Raw genomic sequence first — 26,802 nt, 5'->3', positions numbered from 1 at the left:
CTCACCCTCATGTTGTTCCAAACCCGTAAGACCCCCGTTCACTTTCGGAACACAGTTTAAGATATTTTAGATTTAGTCCGAGAGCTTTCTGTCCCTCCATTGAAAATGTTTGTACGGTAGACTGTCCATGTCCAGAAAGGTAATAAAAACATCATCAAAGTAGTCCATGTGACATCAGTGGGTTAGTTAGAAGTTTTTGAAGCATCGAAAATACATTTTGGTCCAAAAATAACAAAAACTACAAATTTATTCAGCATTGTCTTCTCTTCCGGAATCCTTTCCATTGAATTGATTCCATTGAATCCTTTCATCTGCCGGCGTTGGTAATGCACTTTTACGTTGTTGTTTTTGGCGATTAGGACATCTGCGACATGCACACTTATGCACCATTTTTAAAAATATAGTAAACAAAGCTCGGGTGCACCGGATAACACATCAGCAGCGTCTTACGTCAGCAGTGTCACTGCGGAGTCGTGAACCCGGATTGACAACAGACCCGGAAGAGAATACAACGCTGAATAAATTCGTAGTTTTTGTTATTTTTGGACCAAAATGTATTTTAGATGCTTCGAAAACTTCTAACTAACCCATTGATGTCACATGGACTACTTTGATGATGTTTTTATTACTTTTCTGGACATGGACAGTATACAGTACATATACTTTCAATGGAGGGACAGAAAGCTCTTGGACTAAATCTAAAATATCTTAAACTGTGTTCCGAAGGTGAACGGAGGTCTTACGGGTTTGGAACAACATGAGGGTAAGTCATTAATGACATAATTTTCATTTTGGGGTGAACTAACCCTTTAATTCATGGTATTTGCTTCTGCTGAAGCCGTCAGCCCACGTTATTTCAGATTATTTTTTTAAATAATCATGTTTACCAGAGGAATTCCTGGTGAAAAACTACATTACCCATGATGCTGTACAGAAAATTACACCAATCAGAGAGTCGAAAAAAGCAATGCTCCAAAATAGCTCTTTAGCTCCGCCCCTTAAGTGCATCATCCAGGTATTTAAAGTGAAAATATTTCTATTTAGAATGTTCACTGTGAACACAAAACTCACATATAATGAGTAATATGTATGACAAAGCGGCATAGAATAGCGGATAAGTACACGAATTGGGACGCACCCTCTTTCCTCTTTCCTGTAGTTTTTGGTAGAACTGAACTTTTTAACACAAAGTTAAGCCTAAAAAAGAAACTAAAACTACCTGAAACCCCTTTTTAATTTAAAAATGTCAACTAATATAAAAACTGAATTAAATAATAAATTAAGAAATTCATATATGCAGCCTATTAGTGAAGCCATTACGCACTGACATAAAAGAACCTGTGATTCGCTTCATTAACCAGTTCATTGAATGGAATCATCTGAAATAAACGGTTCACAGAAATAAATCAGACTTCTCGTGACTAAAAAAGCATGAGTTCGCAATGACTTTCAAGTAGTGGATGCTGTGTCGTATTTAAAGTAGAGCCCGTTTACAGATAAACACCTACATCATTTCCATATGAAACACACAATATAAACATATTTGCCCAATGAAAGAGTGAAGGAGAATTTTAGCTTTATTAAAGGTGACATGTCCCCCTGAGGACCCGGAAAGCAGGTCTCGGAAAGCAGGTCTCGGTAGTTTCAGTTGATGAACTTGTTGACAGTTGGTTTAAAAACAGTATTTTAATGCTGTTTTATACTAGACAGATTTGACACAGTTATTGCTAAGCCCAGAGGTCTGAAATCTAGAGTCCAGTATAACTGGTTTTAAGACACATATCTACAGCTGGAGATTACCTGTGATGATGTCATGTGGTTGTTATCACGCTAACTGACGGGAGGTTGGAAGAGGAGGAAATGATCTTATTAATGGTATTAAACTGTCTGCAAGGTCTGGAGCCAGGGTTCTCATTGGTCCTCTCTTGTGTGTGGCATGAATCCAGTGCTGTTGGCTGGTAAAGTGATACATATGATGAGGGCCCTGTGGCTCAAGCCAGTGTGAAAACCGATACAGCATCTACCTGTCAAGAGTCTGGCAACAAATGCATCTTGGATCAGATTAGACATCATGCAAATCAGACATAAATTTGAGATACCATTTTTGCCGTATGCCTGTGTTTGCGTCATTGTGTTTGTCAGGCATTTGAACGGTACATTCCACCCAACCAAGAATTTTTTTCTTGCGGTTTATGATCTTGCATTTCTCGACTTCTAAAATTTGGCTCAGGTGTTCTTGACATTAATACAGTACACAAACACAGGAGAGAGATCTAAAAGATCCTGGCTGGCTCAAACTTTGTTCCACAGGCCAGATTTATCACACCAAACCTGCCCCAAACAACACGCTCTCCAAGATCCAATTGTGTTGTCACTGTCATTGATTTAAAATATGTCAGTATAGCTACGTGTAAAATATCCCAATGAGAAATTTTGCAGGTGGAATTTGGCTCCAGAGGAAACAGTGAAGTCATGAGGTCATATTAGTGACCTATGGGATGAGTGTCTGAATTCTTTTATTTCCCCATTGAATCATTTCATTCTTCATTAGCTCAGTAGCTATGTTTCAATCACCCTATTTTTATGCGCATTTTGAAGTATCGTATTTTAAAAAAGTGATGGAAATACCAAATTCTGAAAAATAAATCCCTATTTTTACAAAAAAGTTTGTGCGCTCGCTTGAGGTTAAAGGGATAGTTCACCCAAATGGTAAGCAGATAAACCCACGTGACTAATCGGCTGTTTCCGCAAATGGTGTTTTATTTACTGTTGGTTATACATTACCAATATCACCATCATCCGCTCTGACAAGTTGATGGAAACGCACCTAATTCACATTTTTTTGTTTGTTTGCTTTTTGCAAAATTTGAAAAGATTCGGATGGAAACCCAACTACTAGAGTTGTCAAAAGTACAGACTTCGGTACCTAGTCATTACTGAAATTTAAAAAATGTGACACTTTGAGCGCTGTTGAGCGGATTCAAAAACACCTTTAATTGGCCATTGTGTTCATGCGCTTATCAGATATTTCTGTGATTGGCTTCAATGATCATCGCTTCAAAAACGTTGTAAATAGTCATCAGTGACGCTCTTCATCAAGCGCTTGCACAGATACACACAGGAGCATTTGAAAGCAGACGTCTATCACGGACCGGTCCGCTGATAGACGCCTGCTTTCAAATGCTCCCACTTTTAATTCCAAACATCATTGTAGCCAATCACAGACATATCGATGAGAGCGTAAACACAATGGCTAATCAGAGTTGATAATGAATCCGCTCAACAGCGCTCAAAGCATCACATTTTTTAAATTTCAGTACCGATAGAGTTGTTAAAACGTACCGACTTCGGTACCTACCAGCTACTGTGGCATTCTTAGAAATATTTCGATATTAAACCAGGCACACTGTCTTCAAGACCTTGTTGACTTTGAGGCCAATAAGATTTTTTTATTATTATTTTTATTTTATTAATTTATTTTTTTTAAAAGAAATGAATACTTTTATTCAGCAAGGATGCATTAATTTGATCAAAAGTGACAGTAAAGAGAATGTTAAAAGTGTTCAAAAAAACACTGTTCTTTTGAAAAGAAAATTCACAGTTTCCACAGAAATATTACAAATACAAATAATTAATAATACAAGTACAAATAATTTAAAGATTTAAAGAAAAAAATAAGCTGTTGTGTTAACAGCATTTGAAAATCATTTAAATATTCTTGATTCCAGTCCGTTGCCAGCAGCGGAGGAAGGTCCAAGCTTATCAGAATTAATGGACAGAGTGTAGTGTTAGGATCTTTGCCACTCTCCACATACACATCTTTTTATTACAAGATATTTTACAGCCCTTGTGGCTTTTTCTTATTAAGCATGCTGAAATAGCTTTGTGTTTGAACAGCTGTGAACCACAATTTTACTTCTCCTGAGGACACTCAACACTTGCAAAAATATGAGTTCACCCCTCTCCTGTCTTTCGTCCTGGACACTGACACCGGCTTGTAAATCGGTAAATCTCTGTGAATAAAGTTTTATTCTGGGCTTTAAGTGATTGGCCACCTCAGGCTGGTCTTCACATACCAGCGCTGAGCTCATATGTGTGTGTGCTTTGGGCCATTCTCAGCAATGAGTCAGATGATACATGATCACGTTTGAATAGTGAATCCTTTAATTGCAGGTTTAATCTTTAAGGAAGGCTAAGAGCAACTTGTACCTGCTCTACAAATAACAACTCAGAGACTCACACTGCGGTACTGTAGCAATCTCAGGAATATTTTATAGTTTAGTTTTGAACATAAATGGTATTAATTAAGAATCTGAAGCAGGCTCTTTTGGAGTTTGAATTGTGTTGACCTGGAATATGTGAATTAGAAAAGCAAAGCTGTAAGAAAATAACCAATGAATAAACCCTTTAAACTAGAACTCTATATACTCCCATCACATCCAAAAGACATAAACAAGTGTGATGGTCCATTTGAGTTAAATATTCAATATTTGCTCCAATAATACCTTATTTAAAAATTAACATTTAACATAAACATTGTATTTCACCTAAATTAAAAGCAGGGTTCTGTTTAGAAAGAAATGTCAGGATTAGTTTTTAATTCTCTTAAGCAAGAGGATTAAGATATCAAAACAATAATCATGCAATTCCAGCTTTATTTGAACTAAGTCTCCATTCCATCCCATTTGAAATGAGAAAATATCCATTGACCATATGAATGGTGTTAGTTTACTTGTACTATACTTTGTATATGAGGTGCTTGAAATGCAAAGAAATTTTCATTTTCTTACAAAATCATTCAATTGTTTTCAGTAAATGGAAAAATATGTGTTTAAGGTTGAGTTATGATAAGGAGAATAAGAAAATTAGCTCAAAGTAATTGAAGTGTATATGTCAAACTGTTCACGTTGTTCATAAACTGGAACATATTAAGGAAACGAATGCCATTTAACAGTCTTCTGGGATGGCCTCAAAATACAGTGAAAAGCAGCAACTGTGAAAAGTTTTTCATCTTTCGTTGTGCAACTGTGAGAAAGGTTTCAGTGTCATGGCACACTTATTGATGCTTTACAAGCCCTATAGTATTTTTATGAGAATGAAAGTCAGAAAGCATGAAAGGAATTTCAACACACTATACTCTGAAATAAATATGCCCCTGCATATCAATATTTCTCTTTAACACTATGCACAGTATATTCTTAGTGTTCAGTGAATTAAATCACTGTGGCTGAGACTGGACAGTCAGAGAAATCTGAGAAAGAGAGAAACATTCTGTCCTTTGTATAAATTTTGGCACTACCAGATACTTTATTACAAAGCAGAAGTATGAATTTATGCCTTATGCGTGTTTGGATAGAAACATTTAGGATACACTAAAACAAATCATGCCATAGTTTATTAACTTTTTTGTATCTATTTGGTTTTTTTTTTTCATATAATTATATTTGTTCATTGTGAAAACAATTACATTTATTCAGTTAAAAATTATGAATATGGTTAAAATATTGAGGAACAAGCAATATTTAATTAGTTGAAATGTATGAGATTGAAACAAATTGGATTTATTGAGGATAAATATATAAACCTGGTTATTGTGCATTTAAAATGAATTCAGTTTATTAGAATTTACAGAAAGCTTACCCGTTTCTTACCGGTTTTATTTATGCATGACTGACAAATATGCACCACGTTAAGTTTATTCATTTGTTTATGTTAAATCTGTATCCAAATGGATGGAAATTTTATATGCAATTCAAATGAATACATTTTAAATTTAGGCCAATAGATGTTGCATAAACTATGTAAACATGGACTAGATGGACAACTTTGGCCAACTTTAGCTCAAATTTAAGAGGCTGTGTCAAGTTAAAAACAGAAAAATTTTTTAATTTGCCTCAAAAGGCCCTGCATTCGTTTCCATTCAGTTGGGCTTCATCTAGTAGAAGCGAACGGGTCAGAGAGCACAAATGATTTCATTTTTTAAATTGGCTCCACTAATATAAACCACAGAATTAATCAAGCTTTAGCTTGTGTAAGTTCATCTAGTCATATTTCAAACATTATTTCATTATTACTCCTTTTTTATTCCAACAAGGGATCAGTTTCTGCTTGCTAAATTCTTGATGTTTGGAAGCAAGACTAGCCCAATGCCATCTGTTGGTAGTAATCCACTTGTCAAGCATGTGTTTTATACTAAGAAGACCAGAGATTAATTTCACAGTGATTCTGTGCATCCCAAGAGAGTGTTAAACGCCCTGCTTAGCTCTTAAGTTCAGAGATTTACTGCGGTGCAGATCATCAGTCTAGTGTCCATGCAAACTACGATAACAAACATGAACACTTGTGAACTACGCATGCAACATGAGGGGACCTCACAATGGATCTCTAGGTATATAATTCTGAGCCCTTATGTCTGAGGGACATTTCAAAAGGAAAGTTCTGCCATTATTTACCCATCCTCATGTCTTGTCTTTTAAAGCTAAACGCATTTCGAACACAAAAGAACTTATGGTCACAATTTAGTTTAGGGTCCAATTCTCACTATTAACTATGACTTTTGCCTCAATTAACTCCTAATTACTGCTTATTAATAGTTAAGGTAGGTGTTAAGTTTTGGCATTGGTAGGATTAAGGGATGTAGAGTATAGTCATGCAGAATAAGTTATTAATATGTACTTTATAAGTACTAATCAGCCAATATCCTAGTAATAAGCATGCTAATAAGCAACTAGTTAATAGTGAGAATTGGACCCTAAGTGTTGCTGAAGTTATTTATAATTAATCTTTTCCATACAAGAAAAGTGATTGGTGATCATGGCTGTCAAGCAAGTTTTTATGTCAGTTTCAGTCTGACCACCAGACAAATCTATTATATGGTTTTAGAAAACTTAATGAGTCACACAGACTACTTTTATGATGATTTTATGGTACTGTTTTTTTGGATTTGACCAAAGTCCCTTTAAAAGGCACAATATGTAAGATTTTTAGATTAAAGGTGCCATCGAACGTTTTTTTACAAGATGTAATATAAGTCTAAGGTGTCCCCTGAATGTGTCTGTGAAGTTTCAGCTCAAAATACCCCATATATTTTTTTAAATTAATTTTTTTAACTGTCTATTTTGGAGCATCATTAACTATGCACCGATTCAGGGGTTGCTGGCCCTTTAAATCTCATGCTCCCTGCCCATCGAGCTCGCGACTCTATAATACAGTGCATTTACAAAGTTTACACAGCTAATATAACCCTCAAATGGATCTTTACAAGATGTTCGTCATGTATGCTGCATGCATGCTTCGGGTCATGTGAGTATAGTATTTATTTGGGTGTTTATATTTGATTCTGAACGAGTTTTGATAGTATGCTCCGTGGCTAAAGCTAACATTACACACTGTTGGAGAGATTTATAAAGAATGAAGTTGTGTTTATGAATTATACAGACTGCAAGTGTTTAAAAATGAAAATAGCGACGGCTCTCGTCTCCGCGAATACAGTAATAAACGATGGTAACTTTAACCAACATTAGCCTACATTAGCGACATGCTAACGAAACATTTAGAAAGACAATTTACAAATATCACTAAAAATATCATGATATCATGGATCATGACAGTTATTATTCTGGATCATGGATCATGTCAGTTATTATTGGCAGACTTCATCTGCCATTTTTCTCTATTGTTCTTGCTTACCTAGTCTGATGATTCAGCTGTGCACAGATCCAGACGTTAACTGGCTGCCCTTGTCTAATGCCTTTCATAATGTTGGGAACATGGGCTGGCATATGCAAATATTGGGGGCGGACTGTTACGTAACAGTCGGTGTTATGTTGAGATTCGCCTGTTCTTCGGAGGTCTTTTAAACAAATGAGATTTATATAAGGAGGAGGAAAAAATGGAGTTTGAAACTCAGTGTATGTCATTTCCATGTACTGAACTCTTGTTATTCAACTATGCCAAGGTAAATTCAATTTTTAGGGCACCTTTAAAATGTCCAAAAACCAATAAAACAATGTTATATTTTGTGTACATTTAGACTTACACCAATTATCCCACGTTTCCAAGAATGTTTAAATCCAGAGAAATAAGCAATTTTGACATGGACCATGTCCGTGCGTCGCCTATCAATGACGTCATACCCGCATTAACCTCGGTTTCCGGTTTTATTTTGTAGATATGAAGACAACACCTCCCACGATTCCACAAAATCAAAGCATCAGCAAGCTACACCTTTGTTTTTCAATAATCTGTGAAAATTTACATATTGTGGCTTTTAAGGCAAGTAATTTCACTCGGCAGCCATCTTTGAAATGCCTCTCTTAGCTGTAGTGACACGATTTTACAAATTAGCATATGAAGCTTTTATTGAGAAGGTGGGACCATTCTGCCATATTGTGCATTGCACTTTCTCCCATTCATAAGTAATATGAGTGCAGCGTTTTTTGCATATCTAAAGTCTTTGGTTTGACTAGAAGGGGCCATATGGAAGAGAGCAGCTCAGACATTCTGCTAAACTTCTCTTTTTGTTTTCCACAGAAGAAAGAAAGTCATATGTTTGGTAAAACATGATGGTGAGTAAATAATGATAGAATTTTTCAATTCATTTTGGGTTAACTATCCCTTTATGTGCTTTCCAGCTGAGGACTCTGGCTTTCTGGTTTATGGCACTCTGGGGGTTTCCTGTTGTGCTAAAGGTCAATACACAGCTGACGCTTGAGAACGAGGGAGGGATAAATCAAAGTATGGTTATGAAGGGTAATCAAGGAAGGGAAGCAGGAAGAGCTGCTTTACAACGGCTGCCATGATCGGTATTTGACAGCTAAAGTGGCTTGAGTGGGTATCCTCATAAGAAAATGAATTACACAGGAAACATTACAGCACCTGCTCTTACAGTAGTTCTTTTACATTTTGACTTTGTAACAAATCTCTCCTTATATTTCTCCAAGTGAAATTCATGTGAGAAATCACAGGTGTCTCATCCACCATTACTCTAGCACATAAGGGAATTATTTTATTTATATAAAATAAAAAAATATTTCGACTTCCTTTCAAAGATATAGTGAGGGATATTCATCAGCAAAAAATCATATAAAGTCCAAAATAATTTATTTAATAATAAAACACGCCTTAAAAGTGGCCCATAATCCTTGCACATTGGCAGTAGTTGAGAGCTCGCCTGAGTTTATCCGGAAAAAAAAAAAAAAAGTCACTCATCTGAAAGAAAGAAAACAGAAGAAAAACTTTGATTCAAACCATATCTCATCTAGAAAGGTTTCAATCATATAAGCAACATTTTATTTTTTGTATCTGGGAAAATGTAAGCCTTGTGATCCTCCACTTCATGAGCACACTTTATAAAAAAGATAGAATATGCATATATACATCCCATCACTGTTAAATCTCACTTCTAAATCACAAAACACTGATTAAACATGCGCTTTTCTCAAGCAGAAGATGTTACACTGGGCTTTTCAATTGTGTAAAGCCAATTCAGATGTTACTATCTATCTACACCATGCTTGAGTGAAAAATAACATGGAAAACTGTCTTGGCTAAGAGTTTGCATTTCCATGAATCTAAATTATACAGCATAATACATTTTGAGTGATATTAAACTTTGCTGACATAAAAACCACACATATGTGTATTTGGGCTCAAACAGAACATTCTGTATCTTAAAAATCTCTGAATGTATGTGAATAAAAAGCACAAAAATAATCAGACATCCATTTTTACAGATAATGATACTCTCTGTTGTAATTCTGGATATGACATTTGAATCTACAGTTATTCAAGATATTTGAAGTATGTAAAAGTACTCTAACTATTTTAATAATGTATTTTGTGTGGCATTGGTTGCTATTACAACACCAACTCGCATTAAAAGTGCCCTCGAATGAAAAATTTAATTTATCTTAGCATAGTCAAATAAAAAGAGTTCAGTACATGGAAATGACATACAGTGAATCTCAAACTCCATTGTTTCCTCCTTCTTATATAAATCTCATTTGTTTAAAAGACCTCAGAAGAACAGGCAAATCTCAACATAACACCGACTGTTACGTACTTGAGTGTACGCCCCCAATATTTGCATATGCCAGCCCATGTTCCCAACATTATTAAAAGGCATTAGACAAGGGCAGCCAGTATTAACGTCTGGATCTGCAAAGGTGAACAATAGCGAAAAATGGCAGATGGAGCAATAATAACTGACATGATCCATGATATCATGATATTTTTAGTGATATTTGTAAATTGTCTTTATAAATGTTTCGTTAGCATGTTGCTAATGTACTGTTAAATGTGGTTAAAGTTACCATCGTTTCTTACTGTATTCACGGAGACAAGAGCCGTCGCTATTTTCATTATTAAACACTTGCAGTCTGTATAATTCATAAACACAACTTCATTCTTTATAAATCTCTCCGACAATGTAGCATTAGCCGTTAGCCACGGAACACAGCCTCAAATTCATTCAGAATCAGTGTAAACAATGTAACAGTATACAATACTCACATAATCTGACGCATGCATGCCACATGCATGACGAACACTTTGTAAAGATCCATTTGAGGGTTATATTAGCTGTGTAAACTTTGTTTATGCACTGTTCAAGGAAAGTGCGAGCTCTGTGGGCGTGGAGCACGAGAATTAAAGGGCCAGTAGCCCTGAATCGGCTCATTTATAATGATGCCCCAAAATAGGCAGTTAAAAAAAATTTATTAAAAAAATATATGGGGTATTTTGAGCTGAAACTTCACAGACACATTCAGGGGACACCTTAGACTTATATTACATCTTTTTTTAAAAAAGTTCTAGGGCACCTTTAAAAGGTATGAAATGGATCATATCAGACAAGTCAATCAGCAAAAAAAGGAGCATATCAGGTTCAGAGAGGGAGAAGAGGGGTTAAACAAACTCCACAAACCCAACACATTATAATACACCACATAACGTTTCAGACACAAACCATGTGGAACTCAAAAAATGATGGATCTGCCATGAAGAGAAGAATGTTTCTCAGGCTTGCGCACGCTTTTCTGTCTACTTATGTTTCTCTTGGCAAAGCTCAGCATGGCCATCTTGTTTTTCACAAGGAGCCTCTGTCCATGCATATATGTTTGAACTTTATGAGCACAGTAGACAAAAGTGGCAGAAGCACATTTCACCGACTGGAAGACCCTCCATCCTCTGTCAGTTCTAACTTTGGCATGCTGAATGAAACTAAACATATCCACAGTCACAGAACTGGAGCCTTGAAAGGCTCTGAGGCCGCTTAGCTCATGACTTCAGAGTGAACTTGACAGCTGGAAATATATTCCAAACTTACAGTCTCTCTGCTCACCTACCTATTGTAGATAATGGGGAAATTTCAGTGGCTCAAGTCAAGTGTTTCAGTTGTCATGCACAGACAAACCAGCAGTGTTAATCTTATCATTGACAAAAAAGTGTTTAACAAATGGAACCGGAAGTGCTAAAATGCTAGCTTGTTTCTGGCCAACAAAAATACGTCAGCCCTGCAGCACTCTATAGGGTACTCTTTATAATTTTATTTCAGGTGCTTGTGATTTTTGTATTAAAAAGTATGACCAAAACAAAAAACGTCTCAGGTTGCATATGCCAGCCTAAGGTATAGAAATGGCATTGACGCTATAGGGAACCAATACCTACTATGCCATACTGAGGGAATACCTGCCTCACTAGCCTATGAATTTGTAAAAACATAGTGGGCATGGCATAAATTAACTCTACAAATTAGTCAGACTGAATCAACACCATGGCCGCATCCCATGTGACTCATATGGTGGCGCTACTCCCTAAGCCAACACTCCCCGAAAGATCCCCAAGATTCTATGCTCTACAGCAAGGGATTTCCCGGCTGTTACACCAGAGCTCCAAGGGGAAAATATTCAACATAGCCTCAGCTACGTCAGGCATATCATACCAGTATTTTGACAAGGTTCTTAGGTAGCAGCCTACCAAAGGGAGCATTTCCAACTATAACCTTTGGTACTACCACACCGCAGGGGAGCTTCTACTCCATTTTAATGACCCTAGAGTAATTAGGGAAGAACAGCTCGTACCCTGACTTGAGTAAAGGCACTTCTCCAGGACTCACTACAGTTAATGGCTAACTATAGAATGCTACAATGACAACAAGGGACACCATTGGCAGTCCACCTTCACTCATCAGTTGTAACACTGATCATCTGGAGAGACCATCATCACCCAAGGGGAGCATACGTCTTTTCTTCAAGACCCAAAAACAGTTTTGGAAGGGAGGTAAGCCCAAGGAAGTCACAGGGGAGCTTAGACCCTACTTAAAGACCCAAATGACCTGGGAAAGAGCAGATCATACCCTGCCTGGAGTGAAGGCACTCTATTTAAGACCCGCTAAAGCACTCGAGAGCTGAACACGCTTGGATCTGTGGCAAGGCAGGAGCATTCAAAGAGGATGCAGCACAAGGGGAGAGATAGCTCGCAAGCTGACATGAAAGCAACAGAGGTAGCAGGAGATGTCCAAAAAGGGGAAAAACTTCTGTCAGACTCCTCACTATGCAACACCTACAATCCCAGCGATCAATCACGCCCTGCCCCCTCAGTGGCCGTGAGACCCGGATTGCGAAGTGCAGACTTTCGCCTGTAATCCCTCAAGAGAGAGTCAAGCATGGGTGGAGCTTTCCACAGTGAACGCATCACAATGAATGCATTCAGCTTCCTCAAGAGCTGAACGTGCTCTGTACAAAAACTAGATTCATATCCCTAGAAAGAATGAAGCAATAACAGAGCCTCCTACTGCGAATACAGTGCCTCCAGCTCCCTTGATAGTCAAATGCTTTCTGTGTAAACACTAGATTCTTATCCCTTAGGAGAAAATCAAGCAAGAACAGAGCTTATCGTGAATGCAATGTAATGAGCTCATCCAGCTCCCTCGAGAGTTGAACAGGCTCCAATAGACTCTTAACTTACACATGCATTCAAACAAGTAGCTCTTGAAGACAAAAAAGCTGATGACGTGTAACTCTGGTGCACTTTTATACTCCGTGTGTGACAGAGTGCTGTCTGCCAATGATTACTGCTGTTTGTTTACACATGCTTCAGACACCGGTCACGCTGATGCCGTTCCCCATAGCCAATACCAAGACGCAGCGTAAAAGTTCAACTTCGAAAGGGAACTGTGTAGAAATGAACACCGCAAACCAGATGAAATGATTAAGCAGACTTCTCACATTCCAGTGTTTCTCCAAAAGCGGATAACTTGTTTTTCCCTTTGGTTCAACTGATACAGTACATCAGTATGGCCGCTGTTCTGGGAGAAAGCAGAAAAAACACTTTCATTATGGTGCATGGCAGGCTCATAAAAATGCACTGTTGCTGTAAGTAAAACATCTTACCCCATGAAGCATATACCAAGCACAGAAATCACTCCTGAGGGCAGCATTGAAAGGTTTGGAAAAGGACTAATCTGTGCCTGAGTGGGTGTTGTAGAAAATACCCCAAAAGAATTAAAAGTCTTTAAACAATCTCAGTTCAGTCCTAAAACTCCCCATCTCCATTTAAAGATAGTCAGGCAGTGCTTAAATATAAAATAAAACCTCACTTCTAAAAAAAAAAAAAAAAAAAAGAATAAAAATATTTTTCAAGTTCCAGCGCAGAGAGAAGCAGGGTTTTTTAGACGTAATTTATTGTATTTCATCAAGCGTACCGTGGATTTGAGCTGTAAACTGCACTTTCCTTGCATTTATTTTCTATTTTACAGCCATTACAAACACATTTGTGTGATTTGTAATCTCTGCAGGCTGCCGTGAGGACATTTCAGCTGAACTTATTCATGATGCTCTTGGAAGATGGTTTCAGGGCAAAGGTTATATCAACATGGCACTATTCCAACCCATCTTGAGGAAAAACTGCACATCTGATTAAGTGAGTTACATCTCAGTAGAGGAAGTGATGAAATGAAAACTTGAAAATGATCAAGGTTAATCTAAATGATATGCAATTTAGAATTATTAATATTGTTGGAATAAGGTATCCAAATAAAGTGTGATAAGTAAGGATGTGATAAATACCTTTTTCATGCTCTCTGCCAATCACCTCTTTAAAAGACACCTCAGAAATCCACAACAAAGTCCTGTTTAAGCTCCCATTTACCTAAATGGGGAATGAACAAATCAATGAAACCAACCATAAATGTTATCAAATTATGCCACACATATGTATTTTTCTGGTTGTTCCACCAATTCACTTGCACATTCAAGATTAAACAAACGGGCGATGTCTCTATAAAAAATGAGATCTTGTAACTACAACCTACAGGCGCCATACTGAGTGTTATGATTTCTCCCATTCATATCATAATGTCTCTGCCCAAATTGTTCATCAAACACCTTAAAATTGTATCTGTCAGCTTTATCATTACAAATTACCAGTATAAAGTCCATAACTCCAGTCCATCAATTAACATCCCATTATAACGTATCCAGCAATGATGAAACTCTTTTAAAGGAAGTTTTTTTTTTTTTGTGGTGCTGATGAAGTGCTGATGTCCCCTCTCTGTCTCTGGCTGGTTTCAGGCATAACTCAGCAACACAAATTCATCTGAAATGAGGCAACATTAAGAGGGCAATTTGGCAATTCATTTCAGATGGCGGAGTGACCGCAATTATTTGTTTTTGGATGCTATCGAGGACGTACATTTTAAAAAAGGATGTGTGAGAGAAAATGTTCCGCCAGTATATGACTGATATATGCCTTGTGGATTTCCTTTACACTCACTCAGAGCTTTTCCTCAATGGATAATGACAAGCATATGTCCTAAAGATCCTTCAAACTGTGTGAACACACACACAAGAATCAGTTTAAATTATGAATAGGCCGCATGATCAAACATACTAGAGCACCATCATAAATGAACAGCAAAAACTTCCTGTTAGGCTTCAAAAAGTAAATTTGAAAGTTCATACATTTTATTGACAATTTACTATAAGCTTCAATGCCAAATTTACTGAGGCCATTTTGTAAATCATTTGAACACTTTATGGCCTGCATTAAGGGTTTTCATATTATTTCTGATCTGGCCACTACAGTCGAACAATTTTGCCAAACTCTATAAAGAAAAGAAACAACCAAGCCAACGCTTGAGGATAAAGCAGACACAATTGTACATTATACTCAATTCTTGTTTTTTACGCCATACATAATGGAGCCCTGAGAGTTTCCAGCAAATATTTGTTCTAAAAATCCATCTGCATGTACTCACCCACACCCAAAATGGATGACTTGTTTTGGGCCCTAATCTACATTAACAAAACTGCACAGCCAAAAAATTAGCTCATTGGTCTCACTGCAAAAGATGATATAAGCAGCCAGTTAGCTACTGCTTACATTACAAATGACCACAAACAGCAAAGTGGGGCGTGCAATGTTGATGGAGATGAAACGGTGTTGGAAACGGTCCATGATGGAATGAGCGGCAAAAGGAAAACCTCCAGTTTCCATTTAAGGTCCATTTCCGTTCAGATATGTTTGGGATGTCTGTGCGTTTCTGGCTGCTACTGAGCTGAGCAACTGTAGTTGTAAAAAGCAAGGTCATTCACTTTTTCACATAATTGTGACTGCATATTTCAGCTACATTATATTATGCATCTAATTGCAATAGAATTTAAATTAAGGACAAATGCTGAGGACAGACAGTGAAGGTTGCACACTCACTGTTACTCACATACTGTATTCCCCAGAGATTTCTATGAATCACTGTTGCGCGCCGTTATGTAATGAACATATTTCAAACGTAATGTGTAATGTAATGAGCATATTTCATGGGCCATGCTGGTGAATGTTGTAATGAAAACATATGTGACCTTCTGCACTCTGACATTCTGCCTGGGTCAGACAGGAATCGGCAATGTCGCTGGGTAATCACCATTAATAAAAAATAATAGCTGCAAATTGCAAATTTCCTGCCAACCTAGCCACCCCCTTGAGAAGTACTTGTGCCTGTAAATGTGTGATTTTTCTCTACTTAAGTCTGAAAAATCTGACATTTTTATTCATTATTGATTTTGACTTTAAGAAAATTTTCAAACCACTTAAAAATATTAGGAGTTGTTGATTATTCGCCTTATTTTGCAACACCGAAGCAAGCTATTTTCTGTAAACATGCAAAACATTTGATTCTTTGCCACATAAACAGCAGTGTATTTGTAATTACAAAGTGCATTTAAGTAATATAAGATTAAAACATTTAAAAAAAAAATTGCTGAAAAATCTTTATATATTTTTTAAAAAAATGACTAAAATAAGAAAGTGTGAAGCTGCAAATTAGTGAAGTGGAATATATCCAAGGTGATGAGCAGATGTTTTAAGATTTTGTTCTGGTGGTGGCACCTGGAGCAAATATATGAAGTGTTCCCACAATGAAGAGTGAACAAAGAGGAGAATGCTTTGAATTTAAAAGAGTCACTAAATTAGCAGTGAGCCATTGTTAGCGGGGCCACAGGTTAGTCCCAGGGCTCCAGTTAGAAGGGGCGGTGGTGGATTTTACAAGCCTAGGCCGAAGAGCCGCAGTGGGATTGCCCTCACCAGCTGCCTGCTTTACAAGGCAAACTTCAAAGATAACGCCTTGACTCACCCCCCTCCAGTCCCTGCCACACCACCAACTACACGCCTTCTTTGGGTTACACAGTGTGAGTAAAGCAACATGTCTCATGGTTCACTTGTAATGACTTATTCTGAGTGACACACTCCAGTGTGTGAGGAAAATGCCTGTTCACTAATGGGGTTTTAGGGAAACCTGTCACACATGATGATGGCAGGACCGATGTTTCCCCACAGACCCCCAAATATGATGATCCCCTTGAAAAAGACTCCCTTCCTAATATATACTGTAAAGGAAGCTATATATTGTCATGCATAAAGACCAATTTGTACTGTGTGAGAAAAAGCCTGATAATATATAATAACACGTTGTTTGCCAAATTAAATAATTGGCTTTTGTATTATTACTATACTGAAGCCAAATCAAAGTATTAAAATATAATCTGGAAAATATTGACTTTGTATTAACTAATTTTTTATTTTTTTTAATCACTATTACAGTAATGTTAGAAGTATAAAAAAGGAAAACTTGTTTAATCCAGCTTTTTTCCATATTATATTATATTATATTATATTATATTATATTATATTATATTATATTATATTATATTATATTATATTATATTATATTATATTATATTATATTATATTATATTGATTCAGGTTCTATAGGGTACGATCTGTCAAAAAAGCTCTGATGGGCACAGAATTCCAGAAGTTTCTAAACGGTTCACTTTTTCCATTTCAAAACCCCACTGACCTGCTTTGCCGTCTGAATTCTTTGGCTTCCGAGGAGCGGGACGATTACGGCATGGAATTTCAGTGAAGACTGACTTCATTTCTGCTCCTGAAATAGAGGGGTTGGAAGTCAGAGGCAAGGCCACAGAAAGGCAATTACCAGTCAGCAGTGGAGAGATGAGTTAGATGCCAAATTATTTCTACCATTTCTACTGGAGGTTGAGCTTATGTGACCTACTCTAAATAGCATTGCCCCATTTCAGAGAAACCACCCCAGTCTATACATCTAAATGATGAGATCACAATTCATTACTAATTAGACCTCTGGCGTGACACGTAAAGTGATATGCATGTTAAAATGAGACAGCTGATAGGGTCTCTCCTTTTGTGGTCTCTCTCTCCCTTCACCCCTAAATTCATCTCCTCTTACACTAAATGAGCCAGCTGTGGAGGCCCTGTCCTGTCAGGCGTGGTTGCTGCCTGCTGGCCTGTCCCCAACTATGGCTAGACAGCAGAGTCCCCCGATAGTTGACTGGACGTACGTCCGGCAGACATCCATAACGACCGTCTGCAGTTCTGAGCAAAGGATTAGCGATGGATTTTGACAGTTTCCCAACCCATGCCAGAAGAGTTCAACTACACAGGGCACAAGAATAAGGGCACTTAATGCTAAGATGACGTTTTACCACAGATGTTCCAGAGAAAGTAATGATAATCAGATGTAGGGAAAAACAAACTACCGATCTGTTCTGATTTATTGACATCTAGTTTCAGGGCTTTTGCAAGTTTGTAAGTTTTTTAGTATTTTATCTAAATGAGTCATTCTTGTTATGCAGAATTTTTCTGCAAATATCCTCAATCATATCTTAATAAACTGGATGACAATCTAAACTTGAAACTTTTAAATAAATCATATAGCTTTCTTTCTATAATCACAATATTCCAATTAATTGAAAGTGATGCATTTTTAAATGTAATTTAACTTTGGTTTGACCAAGTTGCCATTTTATCCAAGTCCCATTTTAGATTTAGTTTGAAACATTTTGGTTAGACAATGAAAATGGGGGGAAGAAAATCTTGAATACTTCTTAATGAATTGTGTATTAAGAAATATTCAAGATTTTCTTTTTTCTAAAAAAAAGTTTAAAATAAAATGTGTTTTCTTCAGAATATTGTTCAAATTAGATTTTTTATGGGTTTTGTTTTTATATAAGTCCTTAATAACACACAAATCACATTCCTCATTAACATTTATATATTTAAATCAAATAAAACGGCAATACTAAAAAAGAACTAGCTACGTTAGCTGCTTGCCTTAAAAGTCCATAGATATTGTCATCAGTTCATACTGCCATGAAGCCTATGGATTTTATGAATCATCTTATATTTCGAGGTCATAGATGATTTGTCTGATTCTAAAACATTACATCTGGTTTGATATAATTAGAGAAGTCAGTTTCAAAAGATTATTTAAAAAAATATCAAATTTAACTTTCAGTTGAAACTCATTTAAGTTCATGTTTAGTCCCTTACTGAGCAATTGCTAACTTTAGCCTACTTTATTTCCAGCATGTTAAATTCCATCATAATTATTAAGAATAACCCATGCGAAAAAAGGTCAAAATGCACAATGGGAATGACCAGAACCCTAAATGTAAGTGCATTAGGATCCTATAATGGTTGAAAAATGTTTAGATCAATAACATAACATTTTTGGCAACGTTTGACAAGAATGGCAAATGAAAATGTCAGTGTACCCCTAACTGTCATCCAGCTTTTCAAACAATCAATCCACCTATCGCCTCCACTCAACCATTATGAGCGTCATTATGTGCTTACAGTGAAAACTCTCCCCAGCCCAGGGCACTTCCTGTTTAATCAGCACTAGAGCTGCTAGTGGACAATCTCCATGCGCAAGAACCAATATTATGAATGATGAAGATTATTACTATTATTAAGAATGTTGCATAATATCCTGTGATATAACTCCTCAGCAACTGTGCAATCATTTGTCAAGCCTCCTGTGACTGTGGTGCCAAAGGCAAAACGATCTGGGCTAACGTCCACAGCCTGAACGGTGTATTTAGGTCCAGATTGTATTGATTCATGAGCATCTGGCTCTGACGATTCACGTTTCTGACAAAGAGTGAGAGAGCGTAGACAAAAAATGGAGAGTTAATGGACTGAATTGAAAATTCAGTGTGAAAGGAATAAAAAAAAATGTAATACACTGAAAGAAACGAACCAATCTATCACACTGACTAATCTTCTGTGGAAGCACTTCAGGGTCACTTTTTTTTTTTTTAAATACTAATGTGGAGTGAAAGAGACAGAGGGAGAAAAAGAGAGAGAAAGGTCCTTGTTTTCTCTCATTCCTCCCACTTGCTCACTGGATTTCACATCTATGGTGGTTGAAGGGAGAGCGAACCCCAGCCACACCCCCTCACTATAAATCCAAGGCATAAGGAAACGCTCAGCTGAAATCACACGTGGAACTGAAGGATCTGGAGCTCACAAACCCATTCACACACACACAGAGACATATGCGCGAACATACAGAGTCTGGGAGGCGGCTTGCCATGCTCTTAGCCTAAATAACTGATGACAGTGGAGAGAAGAGCATTTCTTATAAATGAGTGAGTCAGAAGTGACTCAGACAGGCATCGCTGGATTGGTTGGATCCTTCAAGCAAAACTGGTTACAAGAGCTTGGATTCAAACGACACCATAGTGTGTCCTGGGGCCAGTTGAGTACGATTAGAAGTAGGGACTGAGTTCATTCTTTTGTTTGTGTTGACTAGGAATACTCTGCACTCTGGTGTGAGGTTGAAAACCAAGGTCCAGGGGTCCTGTAAGGTGCTGAGCATGTCTTTTGCAATGGTGCGACCAACCCCAGGTCACTTCATGTGCTCTGAGATCAGCATGCATTCCGAGGATGACGACAACGGCAGCGAGGGTTCCGGTTCCGAAGACAAGTCCTTCCGTATGGCCAGCCACAACTACGGTGCCTTTAAGTTGGGTGCTCGCAAAAAGAGGTATAGTTGCCGACCGGTGGCAGTTCCTACTGAGATCCGTCCACAGATCGTTGAGGTACGGCAACGGAACGCCGCAAATGCCCGAGAGCGGGATCGCACGAACAGTGTGAACACGGCGTTCACCGCTCTGAGGACGCTGATACCCACCGAACCAGCCGACAGGAAGCTGTCCAAGATTGAGACGTTGCGGTTGGCCTCCAGCTACATCTCGCACCTGGGGAACGTCTTGCTGGTTGGAGAGGAGTGTGGAGATGGCCAGCCCTGTCTCAGGAGCTCTGGAGCCTTGTATCATCACCACCACAATCTCCCGAAGAGCTCCACACCCAGTCCGGACTCAGAAAACTCACAGCCCAGACAGATCTGCACCTTCTGCCTCAGTAACCAGAGACGGCTGGTGAGTAGCTTGATGGAACATAGCTGTCAAAATGTATGAGTTTCCTCTATTTGCAGTATTTTAGCCCTGTATCGTTTTAAAAAGTATATTTCCTTTCTGATCATTTCATTTCTCCACTCTACAAGTGTTGCTGATACTGCTTTAAAAACACCTTTGTTCTTATCCAAGCACATTGTTGATTTTGTGAGGTTGCACCAGAATAACTATTCAAAATGTATGAGCAGTTAGTTAGAGGTCAGATCTCATCTTAACATTTTTAGAACAGTCAAAACCTGGAAATTTTCTGTTTAATAATAAGTTATTATTTTGTGGCAGGTTCGGGGTTAGAGGTCAGTGTATTTTATTCATTCATGCCATTCAGAACATTATCTGAGATTTAAAGAGATAGTTCACCCAAAAATTTAAATAACTGACTTTCTCATGTAAAGTTGTATGACTTTCTTCTGTCTTTCTTTTGAAGAATATTTCATCTGTTTTGTATGCAAACAATAGAAGTGTTGTCCAAAACAACATTGGACCCAATTGACTTTTTTTTGCATGGACAAAAATTTTTTTTTAAAAACATCATCAAAAGAACGAATGTCATGGAAAAGAAAGTCAAGTTTGGAACGAAATGAGGGAGAGTAAATGATGAAAGAATGTTCATTTTTGGGTGAACTATCTCTTTAAAGTGCTGTTTATCATAATTTTATAGTGACTGATACAATGAAATGTTCTGAGTGGGCAAATGACAGATAAGCAGATATTTATGCATAGTTTTTGAGCTTACATTAGCATAATTTCTTGATGTCATCAGATCATAAATACAGATCACTTTGGCACTAAAACTTGGCAAAACCTTTAATACGCTTGGTCTGACTTCAACCACATTAATTAACATTTACCGCATTCTAAACGAAAGTGTTTACATGACCCACTGTGATGAAAACAAATGATTCAGTTGGCTCTAGACAAAACTTTCACAGAGAGGTACACAAAAATGACATGAACACACTTCACAGGCTGCTATGCGTCTGCTGTGTTTGTGCAGTGCACTAGAAACATCTGGTCTATTCCCCTGACAACCTGAACGTCTTCCTGCACAGTTCATGTATGTCCCGAGTTCCACCAAAGCCTTCAACACCCTCATTATCATTACGAGGACTAATCCTGAACAGACTCTTTAAACACTACAGTTTAATGAAAACACTCTAGATTCATCCTTTCAACTAGTATTTCATCGGCTGCAACCAATTAATGAGAGCTGATGAACTCAAACTTGTCAGTGCTTAACGGCAAACAGTGTTTAACGGCAAACATTTAAAAGACTTTGTTTTATCAGCTGAAAGCACTTATTTTTCTGTTATGAGTTAAATTTAAGATTCATTTCATTCAAGATTAATTTTTTCATATATATACACCTACTGTTCCACAGGTAAGGCTCATGTACCCCGTCATAAACACCAAAAACAGAAAATTAACTTACTGCAGTGAAAAAAATACTTTGAAACAATTTTCACTCAGAAATTGCTAAATTTCACAAATAATTACAAAGGAATGGCAAGCAACACATTTCATCAAACAAAAAATTTTGAAATAGAAAGTCTAAAAAATTATTTTCTTCTAAAATGTACTGCAATTATATGTTTTAATTACAACTTAATTTTTTTTTTTACATCATTAAAAAAACAAAAAGAGACTTGGAACGCTGCTCGTTCAAAAAACATTAAAGAACTGAAACTAACAGTTGTATAATTATCATTATCATTAATATTATTAAAATGATTCAAAGGATGTAATCCACACAGACTGAGAAAACTTTCACTTTTTTTGTTTTTTAAAGCTTATTGTTTATATATTTACATTATGACAGACCTAATTACAATGTAATAATGTAATTTAACAATGTGTATACGTAATAATAATGTAATAACAATGTGTGTGTGTATATATATATATATATATACACACACTATGACAGACCTAATTACAATGTAATAACAAGGTAATTTAACAATATATATATATGTAATAATAATATTATTTAACAATGAGTATATTATATATATATATATATATATATATATATATATATAGATATATATATATATATATACACACACACACACACACGCACATTATGACAGACCTAATTACAATGTAATAACAATTTAATTTTCCCCAGGAGAAAATAAATAATTATTGTTGACATTATTTATATTGACATTATTTCATTATTTCTATTCTTTTAAACACTATACAATTTCTATTTTTCTGCCATTCAAAAAATATGGACTACTGAGTGAGCAGATTTCATGCTACTTATTCACATAAAGAAGGCACCAAGCACCAAACAAAGATGCCACAAACAAGTGCCAATGCAATAGCACCTCACCACACACACCCAGCAGTGCCTACTGATTAATATGTACCAGGTGGATCTGTGACCTGTGCCTAGAGATGACGTTATGGTAAGCGATCAGATTCCCTAAATGAGATCTATCTTTGAGATGGTCCTGATTACGGTTCAGACCTGTTGGTAATGACGGTCAGAGTTCAACTGCTCATCAGTGTCCTAATGTGTTTAAAAATCTAATGAGATAATTGTTTGTATGTGTCTGTAAAATGAATGGATGAACAAGATGTATAAAGACCCTTTAACCTACAAGATAGTCATTCTTTCATCACTTTGTTTTCTTTTCTTTCAGACCAAAGACAGAGAAAAAAAAACTGCGTTAAGGAGTTAATGATGAGGAGAGGAGAGAGTAAAAGAGCGTTCCCATCACATCTATCTGAAGAAGCGTGCCTGAGCGAACTGCACATTTAGTGTAAATTTCCTGTAAATAATGTTTAATTAATGCTTAACTTACTGGTGGACGGCATTATAACGGACAGCTACACTGCCTTTCTGCATTGCCATATTTAGAAGCCAAGAACTATGTGAATTTAATCATAACCTCTTTATTTTTGTGTTTTATACAGAGATTATATACTTTTATACAAACGTGAAAGGAACAAAAGACTTTTGACTAACACTATGAGGATTGTAATTTAAAAACAGCAAAAGAAAAAGACACAAAAGAAAAGAGGAGATCTAGTTACAACAGCTAAATTTCAGCTAACCAGTTCAAACCCAGTTTGTGTCCTTCTAGTTTTGTCTATAGACTATAGTGTATATATTTTATATGCACTACACTGAATTTTATCTGGATATGCTGACGTCAAAAAAACAAGGCTGTTCTGCTATCAGAACTCATTCCTACAGTACAAGCAAACATCAACATTAAGGAATTTTGAAAACCTGTAACATAATTGTTGTTATTATTATTTATTTATGCCAATTAAACATTAAAAACAATGTGTATGTCAGTACTGCAAAATATTGTGAAATCAAACAGACTGTGAGAGGCCTAAAGGAGTAACAGAGAGAAAGACTGAAAGATGAACAAGGAAGGGAGGCAATAATAAGTCTGGTTCTGTAATAGTCTATATAGGTAGACTGCAGGTAGATTGCTGCTGGCAGACAGTGTCCTTGACTTTACCTCTGACCACAAGCTCTCACACACATTCACATATACACACTTACACACACAGGCAAGTCTGGGACATACATATTAGGAACCTCCCTTACCAAAGGTCTAATGTAAATGCCTGTCCTGGGTCATCAGCATTATCTTGCCCTTGCCCTACATTTGCCTTTCAAAGACAAATAGATCACAATTAATTGCACTGAATTTCTCATCAACAACCCTAAGCATTTAACCTTTAGGCTACTTGAGCTGCTGTATTTATTAGTATTTATTAAACAAGAAACTGAAGCAACCAGTGATTGATTCTTTCAATGGCCCACACCTGGTATTGAACATGTGAAATTAAACCTAAAAACTCAGGCCTTTACCTATTAGGTTTTCATTTGTTTTCAACTGTTAAATTACTGTTTTAACCATTAGCTGTGAAAAACCATTTGAATAAATAGGCAATGCTGTAAAACTAATGCATCCGTTAATATGAACAGCACATAAGTTGATTAACAAATGAAGCATTAAATCCAATAATGACTGAGTATCACCCCACAACAGTCCTCGGAGCAATTTATATAAGACTGATCAGTACAAGCAAAACTTCCAAAGCCAACAACTGCAGCTTTGCAGACTTACAGTATATAAAGTGAGATAATTGTAATACCTATTTTATGGGCAAAGCTGTCACAATATATGGGGTAAATTGTGTCAGTGACACTCCTCCAAGCGCAACACCATTCAAAAGATTTTTACATTAAATACATTTTGAAATAAGACTTGTATACATTAAATTGATCAAAAGTAACAGTAAAGACATTTATAATGCTACCAAATATTTATTTTTAAAATAAATGCTGTTCTTTTGAACTTTTTATCATCAAAGAATCCTGAAAAGTTTCCACAAAAAAATTTAAGCAGCACAACTGTTTGAAAACATTGTTAATAAGAAGAAATGTTTGTTGAGCATCAAATCAGGATATTAGACTGATTTCTGAAGGATCATGTGACACTGAAGACTGTAGTAAAGATGCTGAAAATTCAGCTTTGTCATCACAGGAATAAATTACATTTTAAAATACATTAAAATACAAAACAGCTATTTAAAATTGTAATAATATTTCACAGTGCTACTGTTTTTACTGTATTTTTGATCAAAATAAATGCAGCCTTGGTGAGTATAAGAGACTTCTTTCAAAAACATTTTTAAAAATTGGTTACACTTTAGTTTAGGGTACAATTCTCACTATTAACTAGTTACATATTACTAGGATATTTGCTGTTTATTAGTACTTATAAAGCAGATATTAATGCCTTATTCTGCATGACCATATTCTACATCCCTTAATCCTACCCAATACCTAAACTTAACCAATACCTTACTAACTATTAAGCAGTAATTAGGAATTTATTAAGGCAAAAGTCGTAATTAATAGTTAGTTATTAGTGAGAATCGGACCCTAATCTAAAGTGTGACCAAAAAATCTTACAGACCGCAAACCTTTAATTGTAGTGCATATTCTGTAAACTTTACAGGACAATTAATCCTACAAAGTGTATAAAACCTCTTATAAGTTTTATCAAAATTATCGAAAACACTGACAACTAAATGGATGTCAAAACTGTGATTTTCTGTAGTGAGTGAGACTATCCCAAGACTGTCAGCATTGTTCTCTGCCTCGTCTCAGTAAAGTCTCCCACACTCAGTGGATCCCTCTGTTCAGCTCAATATAGAGTCTGTGAACTGTAACCGGTCTAGTGCTCTCAGATCATTTAACTCACTCCTTCCCTCTCCATCTGCTTCTGTTATCCAACATCAACAGCGCTTCACCATCCCCTGTGGCTGGAGACGGCACAGTAGAGACTAGTTGCCATGGCAACAGAACTGGTCCACTAATACCATTTTTGCATGGAAACTGATCTAATAACTTGGTCCAAAAACTAAGGTTAAGCTGAATGGTACGAAAAAGGGAGATACTATTTAGGACAGTGTCACAATATGAGACAGAAGAGTAAAATGCCTCTTTAGCTCAAATGGTAACTAGCATAGCACATTGAAAACATTTGATTCCCAGACAATATACTGTACATTAAAATAAATTCAAGCAGCTTGGTATAAAAATGTCCCCTTAGAAAGTATTGTAAAAGTAATAAACACCAACCTGCACACTGGATGTCGTTGGATACTGATGCCAGAGAAAGAGTCAGACCTGTAATTAAAGACATCAGAAAAGTATTAGAAACTTTCCACTTGCGATGAACTCCACCAAAAATGCAAAAACCTGTATGACCTAAAACTGATCTGAATGATTTCATACCAAGTACAATACAAAGCCTAAATATCCTAACCAGCAGCACCTGCATACTGAGGAGGGACAGGGTTTGAATATCCTCATGTCATTCCTTTGGTAATGGGTTTGGATTCACCATGTTTTATATGGTCCAACTAAAAAGCCATTAAGATTCAAAGGATCCTGTAACACTTCACAGTATGTGTCAATTAAAATACTTTGTCCGTTCAGTATTTGTTTGAGCTATTGGATTTC

The 26,802-nt window shown here is 36.7% G+C and overlaps 1 protein-coding gene across 1 annotated transcript; it reads left to right on the top strand.

Annotated features, from left to right (window-relative positions):
* The first annotated feature begins 20,195 nt into the window (after nucleotides 1-20,195).
* scxb (scleraxis bHLH transcription factor b) lies at nucleotides 20,196-23,495 on the top strand. Its single transcript, XM_067394655.1, has 2 exons — nucleotides 20,196-20,759; nucleotides 23,447-23,495. Exons 1-2 carry the CDS (start codon nucleotides 20,196-20,198, stop codon nucleotides 23,483-23,485), a joined length of 603 nt encoding a protein of 200 aa, XP_067250756.1. The 3' UTR covers nucleotides 23,486-23,495.
* Nucleotides 23,496-26,802: the final 3,307 nt, after the last annotated feature.

Source organism: Chanodichthys erythropterus, chromosome 2, assembly GCF_024489055.1.
Source record: "Chanodichthys erythropterus isolate Z2021 chromosome 2, ASM2448905v1, whole genome shotgun sequence".
NCBI classification, from domain to species: Eukaryota; Metazoa; Chordata; class Actinopteri; order Cypriniformes; family Xenocyprididae; genus Chanodichthys; species Chanodichthys erythropterus.
This window is presented reverse-complemented; position numbering and strand designations above follow the sequence as displayed.